The following is a 19,012-nucleotide window of genomic DNA, read 5'->3' as shown; positions in this document are numbered from 1 at the left end:
CAGATAAGGTGTCAATTGAATTATACGTCCCCAGCCTTTCTACAATGGTAAAGGCCTGATAACATTCACAGCTTCCCCATGTAATGATGCCCATTTAGGCCCCAGAGAACATTTTATACCCATTATGGTCCCTATGCCTTTGGGACCTTTAATACCAATTCCTATCTCCTTTCTTTCTTATAATGAAAACAAATTTCATCTTTTACACACTGAAATAGTCCTCGTAATTGTGTATCTACATAAAGAAACCATTTTGGTGATCCCCTGCTAACTTTTATACATGATAAATTTCAGTTTTGTAGTTTTTTAAATTAAACGTGGCATGACAAGGAAGTTTACCATTCTGACATGACAGCTAAGTGACATTCAGCTCACCTTCACCACAGCAAAGTCATTTGCACTATGGATGACAAAGACCAGGGGTGCCTAAGCATTTGCATAAACCTTATGAAATTCGTACTATCTTTTGTGATATGTATAAATCGTTATGCGAAAAGCACATATCTTATGTAAACTGCACAAATCACAATTGTATAAGGTTCGTGCGTATCACATAAGATTTGTGCGTGTCACATACTGACAGTGATTCGTGCGTATTACATAAGATTTGTACGAATTTCAAGGTTCGTGAAAATGCTTAGGCACCCCTGAAGACACAAGTGAGTGTCATCATCCATGGATGCCTAATATGGCCAAGATCAAGAAGAACAGCATTCCTGCATCAGTTTTTTTGAAAATTTTATGATGGAAATATTTTTTGTCTCCACAGATGCATTCAGTCTGGTGCGCTCACAAAATAAATGCCATCAATATTCATCACTTCCCATCGGTGTCTCAACCCTATTATCACTTTCCTTATCATGTCTGGACATGGAAAATAGCACGTTTCCTTATCAGTATCTTAGACAACTACCCCTTGAACTCAGCAAGGGTAGACTCAGAATTCATTGTAAATTCGGAGCATGCATCCAAGGCCAGAGTAAGTAATTCTTATGGATGACATCCCCCCTTTGTTTTGTATGAGTGCACAAATCTATTCATAGAAGTGACACAAATGAGGTAGCATTGAATATAAAGTAGCTGTAGAATGCGACCAGACATAAATATAAGAATAAAAGACTCCTTGCTGTGATAATATATTTTGTCACATCAATAATATTCTTCTCGCAAATTTTATGTTCTCTATCTTGAAAATTTAGCCACTCATTTTTTAGTTGTGCTGTCAAATTGGAATCTGCCGAGGATGTTGTCCATAAAAATTACTTGCTGTGTCCATATGCTCAGGAATGATAACTATCTTTCTATGACGTACATCTTTACATACTGCTATACAAATTATCGCTGGAACAAAGTTGCTCCATTCCCAACTTTAAGGATGATACTGGTTATAACGGCTGTTATCATTCAATCCCAAGGACAACACTCCAACCATATCAGGGGATCGTTGAACTTTGTAGCGGTTGCCTGGATACAAAATGGCAGTGAAAATTGTTATTGGTCTTCTGGGTATGATATGGATTCAGCGTGATGTCATAGCCTAACCACAAGGGACTGGCACCACAGTGGGGCTAGATGATAAATCGATGATGCAATTGGGAAACATAAAATCTCCAGGTTTACTCGTTAAATGCAACTCTAAAAGGTTTGTTCCAAATCCCTAAGATCCACTCTGCTTTGGGAAATATAAACTCAACACAGCTAGTTTGGGCCCTGTAAATTTGCAGTGGTTTTCTTGTTTCGGTTTTAATAGTGAACAGCATTTCGGTTTTATAGAACTGTTTCTAATCCAAACTGAAAACAGGTTGAAAACCTCTTTCCACCTACCAAAAAATGAAGTCCCAACAAAATTCTAAAAACCTAAGGTATAATCTTAGTAATTTTAAGCATTTCAATGTCAATGTCATGAGATTATTGTTGACCTTCACAACCTTTATACAACAAGACGTTTGGGAAGGATGCCAGGTAGATATATGCCTGAAATTCAAGTTCAAATAATTCACATACCAATGGTCATATGATGTTCCAATTTATGAGAAGATATCTATATCACCAGGGCTCAATTTCAATAGAATAGGTGGTTCACCTACATGAATCATGGAAATGTAAGTGCATAAAAAAGTTCAACTTGCAGGTGCAAAAATAGACCTCTACAGTACAGATAGCTTGCCAACATGAGATGGAATAACTGGAAGTTCTGCAGTACCAAGGAATGCTGCCAGGACAAAAATTTAACCATTTCTTTAACAGACCAAGGCAAAAAACTACACACCAAATTTTATGACTATCCATTCATAGCTTGTGCTGTTATACCACAAACACCCTTAACAAAAACACAACCTTCTTCTGGGCAAAGGAATATATGTTTTGCAGACAACAGTGCCAACACTGCTCCTTTTTAACGACTACTAGTTAAATCAATCTGGACCTGCGTCAGCGTAGTGTTACATTTGGCACAGGTCTCTCCCTAGCAGCGCGCTCATTTGCATACCGTCTGGCTCACGATTTACAACGCAATTTCTGGTCCAGTCTGCGCAGTCTGTCTCACAGCACTTTCTACTGACCCAATCACAATTACGGGCCTTTTAATTCCAATCAGGCCACTCGTCACTGTGCATTGCACATTTCCCAGAGGCAAAAGCCTCCACTTCGTGACGCACATAAAATCCCCCGGCTATAATACAAGGTCTGCTCAATTTTCCCATAATGTAGCCGTGGGCACGTTCAAATAAAAATGTGGGTCTAAAGACAACAGAAAAAGCATTGGGAATTATGTACTATGTGGGTAGGAGTTTGAACATTGCCATATTGCAATTCATATTTGTGTGGGTGCGGGTGGGTACTATTATGGGTACAGAAAGTTATTACAGAGGATCTTGGAAGAAATGACTACAAATTACCGTACATACTTCGCTCTTGTTACATTCTTGAACTCGTAAGCACCAAAATTTGTAATCCGCTGTAGATATAATGGTCATTTTGCACTTGGTCCAAAACCCAATGATTTTTTCAGGTCTGTTTTTTCGGACAGGTCCCAAAAGAATACATTGTACCTCTCCACTGCAACTTCATGTTTCCAAGAATATGTACTTTCAGCATATCACTACTGTGCCACAGAATTGTTTTAACCATGAATGTCTAATACCACAACAAAGATCTTCCCCTTCCTAGGGCGAAACTACATGTATGTCCCCGGAAAAACAAACAATAGTAAATCAATAGCAAAGACATCCATGGGACTGGATTGTTATTCTGAGTACATGTTTTCAGCAAATTTAGACTTCTTCTAGTACTACGTTGTTATTAGGGATATCCTTGCCTATTCTAGTCCAACATGCATGAAAAAACCTGGTCACATGCAAATGCCCACATAGATCCCTCAGAATAAAGGCCGTTCCAGTCCATTTCATTAGTTCATACCACCAGTTACAGACGAGAAAGTAAACAAAGGAAAGGTAAACAAGAAAGTTCTGGTCGAAGCAAGTCATATATTCTCTTACATATTACAAGTTTGTAACATCCGCTTCTTATACCTGTTGTGCCAGCTTATTTTGGATGTGCTGGGCTTGAAAATGTTGCTTTTACCAAAACATTCATACATAAAACAGGTACACTAAGGCCTGTTTTTAGGTTCAAGTTAGCAAGTTACACTGTTATTCACAAACTCTTTCTACATGTACAAACTGTATGTGCTATGTGTTGAGTTTGACACATTACAGATAGTAGCTATAGGTGTGGTCTTGGAGCATTGTGTGAACATTTCTAACTTCAATAAATATATCAAAACACCCACCTGCAAGACCCAAGATCCCACGTCAATCTAACAAATAAACCCCACCTTTTTCACTTCGAACAAGACATACTACCATGAAACAAACATAATATCAGCCCAAAGACATCTGTACTAGGTACAAACCCTTGTTTCACTCTCACACTCACCTTCTTGATAGGAAAACCAACTTAGGCCAGGTAAAAACTCCGGGTGACCGTACAATTCTGGCTGCAAAACACAAGTGTTTATGCACCTATCCGCCATTACGGGAGCAACCTTTGGTACTGAACTGCATCAGTTTTGTTCACTTAGCAAACAAGTCCTTTGTTATGTAAATAACTTAACAGGGGTCATGGCCAAAAGTTGGTTGGTTCAGTAACAAAACCTCAACAAGAAATCAAGGATCTACATCCTCAGTCCTCAGATATTCTTAGTTGTTGTGAATTTCTTGTTTCTTAGTCTTCAGATAACTATCCTTAGTTATTGTCTATTTCTTATTCCATTCATTTACTCACTGTGAATTTTTCCCTGATTCTGTGGACTGCATTTCTCTCACTGGCTCTCACAAGAAAACAAACAGGAAAGAGAGGGAAGGAAATGAGATAACCTATACTGGGACCTTTGGCCTAACTTCTTTTCACTGTCCCTGAGATGCCTCGCATGTAGAAACTAGCCACCCTCCATATTCCTATAACTATGGACACTCAACCAAACAGACAACAAAACGTTGAGTAGACAAAGGTAGAAATTAAAAAAGATAAAATCAGCAAATCCTTGCGTTTGAAATTCATTCATGATTCTTTAAAATAAAAATGTATTCATTTTTCTATAGCGGCTTATGGTGCAAATTTAAACATTCATTCAATTCATTGATTTATTCTGTTAAACATATTAATCAAGGTGACCATAACTCAATATTTTCAAGCGTAGCTAAGAGAACTGACAGGCCACCAAGTTACTTGCACCTTTCTCATTCATTATTCAGTAAAAACAGATCCATCATCTGGCCTGGAGATGGTTCCAAAACATTTCAGCTGACAGCTGCTTCTTCCCTGGGAAATTTGATTAGGGTTTGTCTGCCTGGTGTAAAAACATCTATTCAAACTATGTCGCTGACCTAAGTAGGCATGGTGTCATCGGGAGACGTAGATAGGGCACGCTCTGACTGAGGTTTGGGAGAAATAAACTCCAGTAAGTTTGTAAAATTGATTTCTGTCAATCATAATTATCTCCGTCAATGCTCTGTCAATAGCATTGTATTACATGTCATTGGAAACCTTATTTATTACTGTTTACTATGATATCTGGTTTGTTATGATGGCTACTTATGGGAGTAGGTCACGACACAAGAAGAGTTCCAAAATTTCCCCTGATCGTATTTTTTTTTTATGATTAGCATCATGTGTTACATGAATGTATCATTGGAAAATGTGTAAATTTTTCTTTAAAATAATGCCTCATTTGTTATGATAACACTTTTTGTGCAGTGACGACCATGACTGATTTTGTTGGTGGACTAAATCCCATGCTTTTAGCCAGGCATGCGTCAAGGAGTCATCTGGACTCCCTTTTCTTAGAATAACAAGAAATTGGACTCCCTTTACTGGGGAAAAAATTGTCTGACAAGCATGAAATTCATATTGACCAGGGATGCTACCAGGTCATCTGTGGTCAGTCTTCTACTGTGACCTCTGGAACAGTATTTTGCCTCTTGGGATACCTTAGAATGCACTTTTTTAAGTTAAAATCATCAAAAACTCTGCACCATGGAATTCGGATGCCCCCGGACCCCCCTACAATAGTCACTTACGGTGACTCACCAATAAGTTTGGACACCCTATTATAAAATCCTAGCTAAAACTTTAAAAGCCTGCTAAATCCCCCTAAAAATCATTGTGTCAAAATTCCCCTGCCTTCTGTTTTGGTGCATAATAAGCTATAGTGTTCAACCTTTTTGAATATAGGATTTATGATCTATGATAAATAAGGTTTTATTACAAATAGCAATCTTCCAATGATTCACATTTCCGAACGTTTTGCGTTAGATACCGCTGTGCTATTCTGCATGCTGACATAGTGCAGGCTGACAAAACGAAAGAAACAGGTCCAGAATTACTGGATTATTATACAAAATAGGAAATGTAGATATAATGTAAACCTCTGCATCTTGGAGTCTCGGAGAAAAGATCTTGCTGTACATTTGCTCCTGGCATTCTGAAGTTATGCAGGCTGACAAAATGAAGGAAACACCTCCACAACTACAGGATTATCATACAAAATAGAATGATGCAGGAAATGGAGATATCGTACTCTGTAAGAAAGGATCTTGCTGTACTGTTGTACTGTATTCTGACATTGTCCAGGCTGACAAAATGAAGGAAACACATCCGGAATTATAGGATTATCATGATCGAAAATTAATCATAGGACAATACATCATGGACTTATCATTTTCAGGTCTGACAACTCTACATCACAGTTCAGGTCTTCTCTAGTCATCTTCAATTAAGGGGAAGCTTATGAAATTATAATGCTTTTTCTAATAGCTAGTACTGCAATACCGCTCCAGTTTTAGCCAAGCATAACGCTTCTTCATAAGAGTGTTTGGCTCTTTACATGCAGAGATTTGACCACTAGGGTTAACACATAGCTTAATCATAGTTCTCTAATAACCATTTATGCAAATTATGTTTCAATTAACAATATTACATGTGTCCATTCATCACTTCTTGATACTATTGTGAACTTACTATGAAAAATGTAGTAACTGTGATAACACATAGACAAACTGACAGACCAAAAACCAATACCCTTCTGAATAAGTACCCTCTCCTTTTGACCCTATGACCTGGGCTGTCATGTCTGATAAATGACTAGATCTACAACCTCTGGATTCTACTTCCTGCCACTCAGGCAACTTTGACCTTTGAGGTAGCCCATCATCCCACTCACTTCCTGCTACTCTACTGACATTACCACAGACACCATTAAAACAAATAGACACAAAGAAAAGACTTCATAAGCAAGTGAACTATTTTCAGCCTCCACCTGCAACCACACTGTAAGTGTAAACCACATCAAGACCATGAGATTTACAGCCCCAACCACAACCTTGTGAGGAAACTATCCCTGCATTACATCCAGATGAGGACAACTTGGCAGTGACAAACACCACAGACTGACGAGTGTCAACCCTGCCGGGAACCCGTCCTGAACCTTGGACCAATAATACTGTGTTCTTCTCCTTCAACACAATGAAGCACTCTATAAAATTGACAACTTGAGTTTCCAGAACACAGAAAAGTCGTTATGCAGCATTACTTCTTGTACGTTTCATACAAGAATGTTTCAGATTGACAGATTTGTCCATACCGAAGTAGCATGGTTCACGCTAGGAGACCAACATACCTCAGTGGTTTGACCAAAACTTGTAGAACCTGTTTTGCACAGAGGCATGCAACCCAAAATAACAGTAATTTGTAATGATGACAGGAAGAATTGAAAGAGCCCTCATAAATGAGGTTATCTAGTACCTGCATCTCCTCCAATACACAAGTTGTGATGTACACAGTATATAACATGTTTATTTAGAATGAAAGATTATCTATGTTGGTACAATACGTACTAGTAAAAGTTAACAACTTTATTTCAAAACAAGAAAATGGTGTCAAACAGTGTTGTTGGGAAAGTGGGTCAAAATTCCAACAGATACAAACATGTATGGTAGAAATTTGGGTGAGTCACAGTCACTGTCCTCACTTAAAAACTTAAAAGAATTCAATCAGGTATTAGCAACAATTATCACATCTAATTGATTAGATTGACATATCAGGGATCAAATAGCCACAAAAACCTTTTCAGATTACTTAAGGACATGCACAACTTACAAAAGTTTAACAAATCTAGACTCAGTTATGTACAAATTCCATGTTACAATACAAGTATTTTGAGCATGTGCTGTCTATCTGCTTTTGCGTTGATATTAGTTGAAGGTTCCATTTTCAAACTAGCATGGCATAAAAGTTGTGAATCACAGCAGATAGATGCCAATTCTATAGAGTCCAATTATTTCTACTAGTGACAGACTGTGATGGTCGAAATTGCCTGACGCCTAGTGAAAATGGAACCTAATCACCTAAAAGTGAAGGTTTTGACGTGGAACTAGATATAGGAATGCTTGATTTGTTACATTTCTGTTCTTACGGCCTATCATTGGTATCCTAGCAGATTGTGATAGAGTCATTCTACTACAACAAGACCTTGCTGGGACCTCAACCAACCACTGGTACGGAGTCTCTTTGCATTTCTTGTTTTACAATGCAATGGAAACAAACAACAAAATGAAACATATAATAGATGTTTTATACTACAAATATATACATTTTTCTTCTATGTTCACAGCAACACAAATATTACCTTAGGTTAATATACAAGATACGAGCCACTTTCAAGTTTATAAGGGATATCATTTGAAGATGGCCTTCTTTCAGTGATTGTCTTGAATATGCAGTATGAAGGAATGAATACAATTCATTGGCTATTGATATCATTCAACCCATACACATTACAACTACACCGGTCAGAATACTTTGCCAGCATAGCAAAAAAGAAATGTTAAATTCTAGCAAGGTATGGATTTTATTTTCAAATCAGCAAATACACTGTGCAACTAAAATGTGAAATTTACATCCCCACGAAATCATACTGAATACAGTCCGCTAAGCTCCGGTTACTCCATTGTTCAGTCATTTGTTAGCACAAGACTTTTGGTATCAAAGGACTTTTTCCCGTATTCAGAGCCTTTTATTCCTAACGTTTCATTAGCATTACAGGAGATTTCCAACAACTATTCTTCATGAATCAACGTTCACAATGACCTATGGCTTATTTCATTGTCATGTTAATGACTGGATCATAGATTATATTCTCCTGTCTACAGGAACAATATGAAATGTCATGTTTTGTTCGGGCTATGTTTATGCCCCGGTACTGTATAGCAATACAGCAAATAGGGTTTCTTTAGTGTCTACAACCTATTACTGTAATTTCTTGTTGAAAAACTTTTCCTTGATAACCTTCTATGTTTTCAATATATTGCCGGTCTGCCCAAAGTATATATTACTACTCTGTTTTCAACTTAAAAACAGAATCAAATCTAAATAGTAGATAAAGGACTGAATATACAAGTAAGCCACCTCACTAGAGGATTTACTTGTAGTCGTACTAACATGCTATAGTCTTACCTCAATGAGAACATGTGTTTGTCCAATTCTCAGCCCATTAGTATAAGAACTATTACCACAGCTAAGTGAGATCTTTTGGTGTATAGAGATGGTGCCTATCTCCATTTCCAAAGCCCTTGGGCCACACATCCTAACTGTCATCTGTATTAGCGGACTAGTCCACTTGCAGTATGTTCATCTCCCATTCACCTTCCCATAAGCACTGAGCGTCTGTAGGATGACCCTGGCCGATGTATCACCCCAGAAGCCAGACTTTCCCAATGGAAGGTAAAGGTAACACCCTTCTCCCAAGGCCAATATACCAGTCTGTTCACCTATTACTAGGCCAGTTTCCAACATTTTTCTAGCAACTCAAGAGGCTTTGTAGATACTACCAACACCAAAACAGTTCCAGACAAATTTTTATCCTCTTGAAACTGTAAACCCTTCTTACCATGCAATAAAACCACTTAAAGAATAAAATTACACTTACAGCGAACGGAAAAGACTGTCCAGACTCCCCTTTGGCCTCCCAATGACTGTTGACCTTTGGCCTTCAGCTGCCTTGACCCCATGAAACTGCCCTCCCCAATGATAATCAATCACCATCCACTCTTAGCATGAAGTGCTTATTTATGACCTTTACTGCAAATGCCAACATCACTATTGTATTTGCAAGTAACATAACACTTTTAAAGAACACAATAAATACCATTGAAGACAAGCTTACTCCAACAATTCTATCTTGCCATAAATATGACCATTTCTATAATGTAAAAGGATACAAATTTTACTGGCATTGCTGACAACACTATTGTATACTATTCAAAAGTTGGAAAGTCATATCATACTCATAACATGCATTTTCAAAGGCAATTAGTGTAAACCATAAAATCTACCTAGCTATAAAAAAAAGCTAAGCTGTCTGGGTTTACCATGTATTGCATTGTTTGAAATCTCAATAAATCAAAATTGAAATTAAAAATTCTGTGATAATACAGAAATTCTCAATACAACCAACCTTCATTGTATAAACTTCCTTTTGGTTTGTAAACTTTTTTCTGTATACAAAAGGAGCTGAAGAGGTACTTCATTGTGCTTTCAAAGTTTCATGTCAACTACAGAACATAATTTGTATATTGTAAGCTGAAAAGTATTTTGAGCGGAACATTCATAATAACCCTTCAGATTATACACTTCTTTCACGGTCTTACCGTAAAAGTAAATACAAAATATTTTCACCTCCTCTTGTTCTCTAGTGCTGTTCTGGTTACTGTAAATTCACTTCAAAAAGACTTTATTTTGTTGTAGGGTGGAAAAGGAGGTTCTAAATTTGTTGAAACAAGTCTGTAGTACACTAAAAATACATAAGGGATACATTAGCTGTGTTAGGACTTTGTGGAGAAAACACCACCACAAACGTTTAACAATTTACAGTAATATAAGATTGACCTAATTGTTCTCCCATTGAGGATGCAGGTGCTTCCATAATAGAATAACAAAAGAACTAGAGCACCTTTGTTCTACCTTTTTATAGCTGCTGATGTTCAAAGGAAGTTTTCCACCATGAGGGCTATACTAGTAGCAACGAATGTCTTTTATAATTTATTCGCATGAAAGCTCATCTGTGTTGGTATAATCAGTACTAAAATATTTTACCCAAAATTTTCTTTCATAAAAACTCAGCTTATTTCTGCATAAAGAGAAATGGGATAAAAATACATGACAAAACCGGCAAAACTTCAACACACTCAACATGCCAAGACTCAAAGTCAAAACTACCAAATGACTTCCACATGGGCCCAGCCATTTTTGCCTTCTACAGGGAACCCAAGGAAGGTCATGAGTGGAAGATGTTAAAAACATGCTGGTTGTGCAACTTGATGGAACTTAGCCACAACACTATAAACACATCCTATTTCAAGGTATAACAGTTGAAACAAAATCTCTTTTACTATCAAACAATGAAAGCTAGTATTTAAGTCCTAGTGTGTGTCTACGTACTATAAATTTTGAAACTATTGATCTTGATACTTTCATGGTGGTTTTATCTTTCTGGTGACCTCTAAACCGGAAATTCATGACACACTGAATATGCCTCTGAGCTCCCTTGTATTAATTACACTGCGTAGCAAATTTAACACACTGCAAGAAAACTCGTTTTTTCTCTTCTCGCAAACTAAACCCACAATGAAAACAGATGAATTCACAGTAAGCACAAATGTCTAGTTTGAAGATGTATATCATATACAGTACTATGTACATGTAATTAGTACATGTATTGCTGTATCAGCTTGTAGTCCAGCCTGAGGGTTGCTATCCAGCCTGTGAGTATGACACCAGAGCTCGCTGCCTGTGGCTGTTATTCTGTGAGAAAGGTGCCCTTTTCGTACCCACGGGTCACCGTGTCTGCGTTATCAACACTCTACACCATCTGGCTGTGGAAGCCATGCAACCCAACCGCTTTCACCTACGCAACTATTTTGTGATGATTCCAAGGCAATAAAGTCTACTTTAATCACACACAAAAAACCTACCCAAACGGAATACGATTATTTCAGCTGTAGGAGCTACGTTATCAAAAACATTTGCAAACAGTAGACCGACATGTACACAAAGATCGCCAAAGAGGATGTAAGCTTCTTGCCGCAGGGATTTTCCTTGTAGTATCACCTTTCAAGTTTTCCAACTTTCTGAACGGAAGAAAGGTAGTAACACTAACAAGCCTATTTGTCAAGGAAAGCAGTGATGTCCTGTAGTACTCTTGGGGAAGGTTCAAGATTAATGTTCCTGGAACTGAACTGGTTTGTTCTAGCTACTGCTAGTGCTTCTGTATTATTGTTAAAAGGCATGGCCTTTTTGCATGATTTTTAAACTGTGATTGTCTGCATTCTAAATGTTATCTTTGAGTTTTCATATTCAAAGCATTCCGTATCCAATACGTCTGCAAAAACATTCACCATTCTCCAGGCTAAGGTACACTTTCGGCATAACAATTCTATTGCATAAGGAGTTAGGCAACAGGGTGAAGGTTATACATTACTTTACATACAGTTAGAATACAACAGTGGCAAATCAACACCTGACCAAATAGATACATCCAATTTTGTACACTAAGGTATTGGAGGTCTCTTGATCAATTACTATCAATGAAAAACATCATATTTTTGATCTAACATTAAACAGGTCACACTAATATTTTTCAAATAAGGTCTAGGTGGTAATATTTGTCTTCCAAATAATTCTACCCTTCGTTACACTAATAGATAATGGATTGCATCATATGCCCAACCATACAAGGCAAATCTGGGAAGTGGTTCTATGCAATATCTCAAGTATTCCTCAGGGTGTGATCTGTTCTGCATGCAAGGCCACTGTCATATCTTATAGGTCTTAAAAGGTAAGACCTCCTAATATGAAGCTCCTTCAGAATTAGCATGCCAGGCATGTAGAGGATTAGCATCATACTGCATTCCCTGTGTGATCATCACATAAAGATTAGATTGATCACATCTATAGCAAGTCTTGCAATACACATAGCAACTATGGAGAAATCCCCTATGGTATGAGTAACAGCCAATTTACTCATACACATACACTGGAAATGCAGGGCTCGAAATACTGGGTGCATATGCAATTTTGAGCACCCAAAATTGGAGCTAATTTTTCTACTGGTTATGTATGGTTATAGAGATAGTAGACATCATTTTCTTGACATTTTGATGTCAGAAAAACTGTAAAACCTTTGCTAAACTTCTTGTTTGAAATTTTGATGTTAGCTATATAGAATAATTTGGGTTCATTGCGATTTTTAGAATCTGTACAAGCAGGTTTTGAAGACATTCTAATTTCTATTGCAGTGTTGCAACACCCAAATTTTTGTGCAATTAGATTTTAAGGTTAGGTACACCAGTATATAACCATTCCCAAAAATGAACTTGAAAGTTTGAGCCATGGTAAAAAAAATGTGCTGATGAGGAACATAATTCACCTCCCCTCCATCTGTTTTTAGGGGCTGCTTTCAATATCAATTGAAACCCCAGGGTGCTAACCACCTTGTTCAGGGATTATCACTCTAATTACGCACTACCTAATGGCAAGTGTATTGGCCACATTTTCCTGTGGCTTTGAACTTGTGCGGTTCCCCACAGAACAATCAGGACAAGATACAGGAAGTTTGGACAGCAAACGACCAGCTGTTTACAAAGAGAACCCTGAAAAAGCATGTGGGTTTTCAGTCTAGCACTGAACCTTTTCAGGCTAGGGCTGCTTGTTGTAAAACAAGAAAACCAAACAAGTAGACAAGGAAAATGCATGACAATACACACACAGTGTGCTTCATCCAACAAAAACATGGCTGTTGCGCGTGTTGGTATCCTAAACTGCTGGTATGTTGGATTATTTTGTTTTTTTGTTTTTCCTAGAAAAAAAATTAAAAGAAATAGGCTAAGACAACTGAATTCTGGGCAACAATACTGGGATGTGTATTACAGTAAATTTACTAAATCACACGCATTCTCTTGTCTACTCACTAAAGCATGATAAGGATTTAGAATTTCAGTTTGAAGTTTGATGTCAATTTTGATGGTAATTTTTAAGGTAATGTGCTACATAGAGGGGCTAGTGAGGTAAATAATTGACCCAGTAGGAACCCAATTCAACCCCTTCTTAGGATCGTGCCAACATATGCTCCACTCTTGGGTAAAATTGGAAATATTTGTGGTCAGTTGGCAGAGCAAATAAAGACCAAAGAAGCCGAGAATAAACAATCCCTCATGCATGCAGCTGCAGCAAGCATGGGTTAGGGCAACAAAATCTCACAAACAATTCCTAATCACAGTGTGCTAACTCATAATGCCTTGACTTATCGTATAAAGACTTATTTATAAAACCCTAACTACTTCCTGAAGTACTCCAATTTATCTATTTCATGAAGAATTTTTTTTTTTACAAATTTGGTCTACACCAAATAATTTCTCACGAACCAAACTCACCCTCAACACTCAACCAACCTTACCGGTTCCCCATTTTTAATGAGGGCTTAAATATCCCGATCTTACGAAATAGTAAACTATAATTTCTGCCCTGCCAACTGTAGAATAACTAAAATATGTGATACACTTCGATAAAACTTCTCTAACTGTGCTGTCTTTCTATAAAAGAGGTAAACAAGGTTGGGAGGGGGAGGGGTGCACGCATATAAGGAACGAACTACGTGAGATACGGAGACTACCGGCGACACCAAAACACAACGATTCTCCTCAAAAACAGTGGATAGCATTTCATTTTACGTCGCGAATACCCCGGCGCGGTGTGCAAGACACCAGGGAAGCCGGGGACGTGCAAAAAACCGGAGGAAAAGGTATCTCCACGGAACGGATACGCAAATACTTTTTAGTCCAATACGTTCCGCCCCGACTAGAAACAAAAACATCCTGTATATTATATTAAAATTAAATAAGTTTTTCGTTTCTAGTCGCCCCGGCTAGGACGTACGTAAAAAGAGACGGTCACAAACTTTAGAGAGGACGTTTACCTTTTTCCGGGGTCGGGAACGGGTTCAAATTCTCCTCATCCCGGCTAACTTGAGTGATGATGGACGTACTGTCCATCTGGCTACTTGTCCCGTGACGTTTTGTCCCGATCTTCGCCGTGTTTCCTCACAAATACCGACCAGAAAAACAGAGATTTTTTTTCTTTTTCAAAATGGTCGCAGCTCGGGCAACATGGAGGCTGAAATGAAAATATAAATAAAATCCCGCCCCCGTTTCAAGGCGGCCCTGCACATTCCACTGTTAAGTTACGAGTTTGGGGACCAATTTTGTGTGACAGGCCGATTACAAACCAACAAATTATTGAAAAATATATCATATTATAAATCTATGATTCCACTTAATGCCATAAACTGGGCAATCGTGACACAAGACTGCTCTGATGTTCGTTTCAGGGCGCCTGGAAACCCCCACATGTCCCATTTGATTGACAGCTGTGTCTAATTTTTCCCGCGCTGATTGGCCCTACCAAATACCCTACTTTTGAAATACCCGTGATGCACTGCGATTAAAATATGCTTATTTTTCTGGAAAACTGGGCATCTCTGTTGAAAAATATCAAGTACAGAATATACATGATGAAATATGGAATCGACGAGGGGAATATCTTAATGCATATATCGCTACAACGCGTCGCAATGAACACATTAAAATGAATGAGGAATGCTGGGTAGATGTTTTAGCAGTGACGGGGTAAGATGAAAGGTCAGCCGAAGTCACGTTACTACGAAAGCTCAAAGCGCCAAAGCAAGAAAGCTTCTCCCGACATTTTTCTAGCACGAAGACTCTGAAATGGTCTGGAAAATGTAAGAAATGGTTTAGAAAACTGTTGCCAATGGCTTGAGGAAGACTTGAAACTTGTCTAAAGACCACTTCGTCTGGGGAAGGCTTGGAAATGATGGGGAGAAGCTTTCGTATTTGTCGCTTTGAGCCTTCGTATATAACTCTCACAGCAGAATGTAAACATCAGCAGATCGCTAGCGGAACTGTGTGGGGTTTGTTTGCACATGTGCTTCAAACGTTCTCTTCTGGATTGCATGTGCGAGGCTTGCATCCTCCAGGAGGCATCCTCAGTGAGTAAGAGAGTATGTCCTTAAATATTTCTAAGGATGTCATCTGCAGGAGCGGATGCAGACTGTTGGTGACCCCTGTAGCCGGTTTTGTGGCCAAGGGGGCGTGTCCGTAAAAAGTTTGCTGACTGTTTGTGCAAAGTCAAGTTCTAGCGGTCAAGTTTAAAAAAGAAAGAAGAACTGTATGGGGCTATGGAGTCGCTCTGAAATATAGCTTTGAAGAAGGCAGGGGTGATGATATCACAGTCATATCGCAATTCCAAGTTTCTGAAGAAAAAAATAGACAAACAAATTGTGGTTGTGGAAGCGGTGAACTTTGGACTAACGTTACCAGTCATACTAAGTGTTAAAGAGCTGTAGGACTATGTTCAATGGCCAGACAATGTACATGTTTATGCACAATGTTGCAGTCAGAGAATATATCTTGATCTTGCTACTGCTAATTCAAGTTTTCAACTCTTCTACAGGACTGACAAGTTTACGTTCCACACAACATCATGGCAAAGCTGGTGGCCACCATCACTGTTGTCATCCTTGCTGTGGTTGGGCAGCACATATGTAGGTTCATCCTGACACTGAACCCCTTCCACCACACCTACAACCACTCTCCTGGGCCCTGTCAACATGTACCGGGGATCACCACTGGAAGTGAAGATCTCGCACTGACATCCTCGGGACTCGTCTTCATATCATCTGGTCCTGGCGACAAACGTGGGAAACTTTTCACGATAGACCTTAACAGCCCTGTTATTAAAGCTTCTCAAGTTTCCATCCAACCAGAAAGTTTTAGGGACAACTTTGTGGCATTTGGAATCAGCATCTATGAATATCCAGACAGCAAAGAGATCCGACTGTTTGTTGTGAACTTCAAAAGTTTTGAGATTGAAACTTTCCGCTATGATTCTTCTACAAACACTGCATACCACATCAAGACCATCAAGCATTCTCTTATTACATCACCCAATGATATTGTAGCCACTGGACCAGAGAGCTTTTACGTTACCAACATGTCCTTTTTCTCCAATCTCGTTCTTGTCGCATTTTCCTTACTGACATTTCTTCCAGTCAGTTCTGTTACCTACTACGAAAACGGGGAAGCCAGGACGGTTGCTGACGGTATAAAATTTGCCAATGGTATTAACATGTCACCAGATGGTCAGGTGGTCTATGTGGCTAGTCCTTTTGAGGGGGGGATCAAGGTGTATCACCGACAGTCGGACAATTCTCTGGAATTCAAAAACGACATAACAGTGTATTCGGGGGTGGACAATATTAATGTGGATCCAACATCTGGTAGTATGTGGATTGGTACACAACCCAGTCTCTGGCAAGCAATGGTCTTAAAGTCGCCTGGGTCACAAGTGTTTGAAGTAAAACATGCAGAGTCCAGCAATCCGGTTGTCACCAGCATTTATGCAAATGAGGGGGATGAGTTGGGTGGGTCTAGTGCAGCTGTGTATCATAAAGGCCACCTGCTGGTTGGTACTGTTAGTTCCAAGCTGCTGCATTGCCAAGTGAACATTCCTGTTTAACTATATATATGAGTTTAATTGTATTGATGTTTGTCTGTTTGAACTTGGAATAAAGTTATAATAACAGATGAGATTTTTATAAGATTTGTGTCAGTTTATGTCTCCGTCCCAACTTGTCCAAAGTGACATGATAAAATGCCCTTGCTTAGACCTGGTGAAGGACACACTTCTATATAATATTGCTGCTCAAACTAAATGCAGAGATCAAAGAAACTTGGCAGGTATAATAGGCATAGATGCCAGCTAACACTATGTTACAATGTATTTCATTGTTTATTACCTGGTAATATGGACAGTCATCCTCCTTTTGTAATTCTCTGGAATCTATTGCACTGCAAATAACTCCAACAAGTTCATGTTCTTCTATTGAACTAGATGTGGTTCGTAGCACTATAAGTGCACAGACCACTTAATGGCACAGGTATTACAATGTATATACCTAGGTCTATATAGCTAGTTGGTTTAGTTACTACTAGCTGTGCCATTTCAAATTTAATGTAAGAGCTGTAGCTACTGTGTATAAAAATGGTTACTACATGTAAGCTAGTTTCAGGTCAAGAAGACCACAGTACTTTGTAAGTTCTGAATGTGATTCATGTCACAAAAAATGTGTGTGCTCAGCTGGACACAAGGACCATTAAAACTTGCTTTGTACACTTTTATTGCTGATTGTGTGATTATTTTATGGTAATAGTTCAACAGTAAGGAATGTGACAGCAGAGGTAGCAAAGTAAGATGATCTCATACCTCTGTGTAATATTTAGAGTATCTTGTTTGATTCTTGTTCTTTATGCAAATAAGGTTTTGATCAACATTACCTTTGTGCCTTGATCACAATATGTCAAATCATCATTAATGTACAAACACAAACCAAACTGAAAACACAAACAAAAAAACAAAAACTCTCCATTTCATTGATTAATACTGTCTCGTCCATTGACCCCATGACCTGGAACGTCTTTCAGCCAAGGCTGATAAATGATTCACCAGTCTTTTTCTGTCACTCCCACAACATTTTGCCCTTTGCTTCCTGTCACTCTTTGGTCAGACATGCCTATATACATAGAGATAGAGAGAACATATGGAAATAAGTGTGGGAGCACAGACAGAGAAAGGGATCAGATACACACTGAAAACAATATCTCCATATGCGTGATGTCGTGTCTAACAGTTGCTGGCTTTTAAGTTACAAAATGAGACCTTTGGGAACAGTGTGATGGGACGTCAAGTAGCGCTGATGTGATTCATCCAATTTTACATTGACCATTTTGTTTCCTGTGAGACTACAAAAAAAGCTTTACCACTCTATTTTCCCCATTTTATGTGTTTCCAAGACTTTGCTTTGGATTAGAGAAAGAAGTAAAATTGTCTATCTGGCAAAGGATATAGAGGCAATAGGATTAAGATAAAGCCCATCAAGTACATTGTATGGCAGGAAAATTGAAGGCAGCTCGTGTTTTATGATGAAAAAGGTGGTTGAAAATCTTATTATACCATCTTAATAGAGGAATGAAAAGTTGTTTTGCAGTTTTAAAGGCCCCTAGAAAATCCACCATAGACATGGATAATAGATACACGCTTATCAGATATTGATTTGCATGTTTAGCACATAACCATCACTAAACGCTCTACATAGCAAACATTATGACGATCCATCAACCCCTTCTTGGGTTGTTCAAAGTCTCAAACAAAATCTGCCCTGCAGTTACAATACAGTTGCTAGGGGGCCCAAACCTATATCACTTTTCATAAGCCCCACACTATCTACCATTGGAAAATACTGACATGTCCAGTGCAAGAGGTATGGAAACCAGAAATTTTACTGCATTGCTATGAAAAACTGCCATTTTCCTTTTGCCGACATTCA

At 38.5% G+C, this 19,012-nt stretch overlaps 2 protein-coding genes across 10 annotated transcripts in view; one reads left to right on the top strand and one right to left on the bottom strand.

The window, feature by feature from the left end:
- The window catches only part of LOC118406242 (CTD small phosphatase-like protein), a 39,740-nt gene extending 24,769 nt beyond the window's left edge, over positions 1-14,971 (bottom strand). Inside the window, exon 1 of one of the 4 annotated variants that reach the window (XM_035806169.1) lies at positions 14,528-14,971. In XM_035806169.1, the coding sequence (XP_035662062.1) occupies positions 14,528-14,603 (76 nt within the window). In that variant the 5' untranslated portion in view covers positions 14,604-14,971. Of the gene's footprint in view, positions 1-3,936; positions 4,074-14,527 lie in introns of those variants that run through there. The other 3 variants (XM_035806171.1, XM_035806170.1, XM_035806168.1) reach the window with 3 other exon arrangements.
- A 274-nt stretch (positions 14,972-15,245) lies between these two features.
- On the top strand, positions 15,246-17,211 carry LOC118406237 (serum paraoxonase/arylesterase 2-like). 6 transcript variants are annotated; one of them, XM_035806159.1, is made up of 3 exons: positions 15,331-15,349; positions 15,517-15,601; positions 16,080-17,211. In XM_035806159.1, exon 3 carries the CDS (start codon positions 16,111-16,113, stop codon positions 17,143-17,145), a length of 1,035 nt encoding a protein of 344 aa, XP_035662052.1. In that variant the 5' UTR covers positions 15,331-15,349; positions 15,517-15,601; positions 16,080-16,110; the 3' UTR covers positions 17,146-17,211. The 6 variants fall into 6 exon arrangements, with proteins under 6 accessions (XP_035662053.1, XP_035662051.1, XP_035662055.1 ...); XM_035806160.1 differs by having other exon boundaries at positions 15,246-15,538; positions 16,081-17,211; XM_035806158.1 differs by having other exon boundaries at positions 15,246-15,602; positions 16,081-17,211.
- The last annotated feature ends 1,801 nt before the right edge of the window (positions 17,212-19,012 follow it).

Source organism: Branchiostoma floridae, chromosome 18 (genome assembly GCF_000003815.2).
Source record: "Branchiostoma floridae strain S238N-H82 chromosome 18, Bfl_VNyyK, whole genome shotgun sequence".
Lineage (NCBI taxonomy): Eukaryota > Metazoa > Chordata > Leptocardii > Amphioxiformes > Branchiostomatidae > Branchiostoma > Branchiostoma floridae.
This window is presented reverse-complemented; position numbering and strand designations above follow the sequence as displayed.

Coding starts and splice junctions, on each gene's coding strand:
- LOC118406237 (XM_035806160.1), top strand. CDS start 16,111: ATGGCAAAGCTGGTGGCCACCATCACTGTTGTCATCCTTGCTGTGGTT.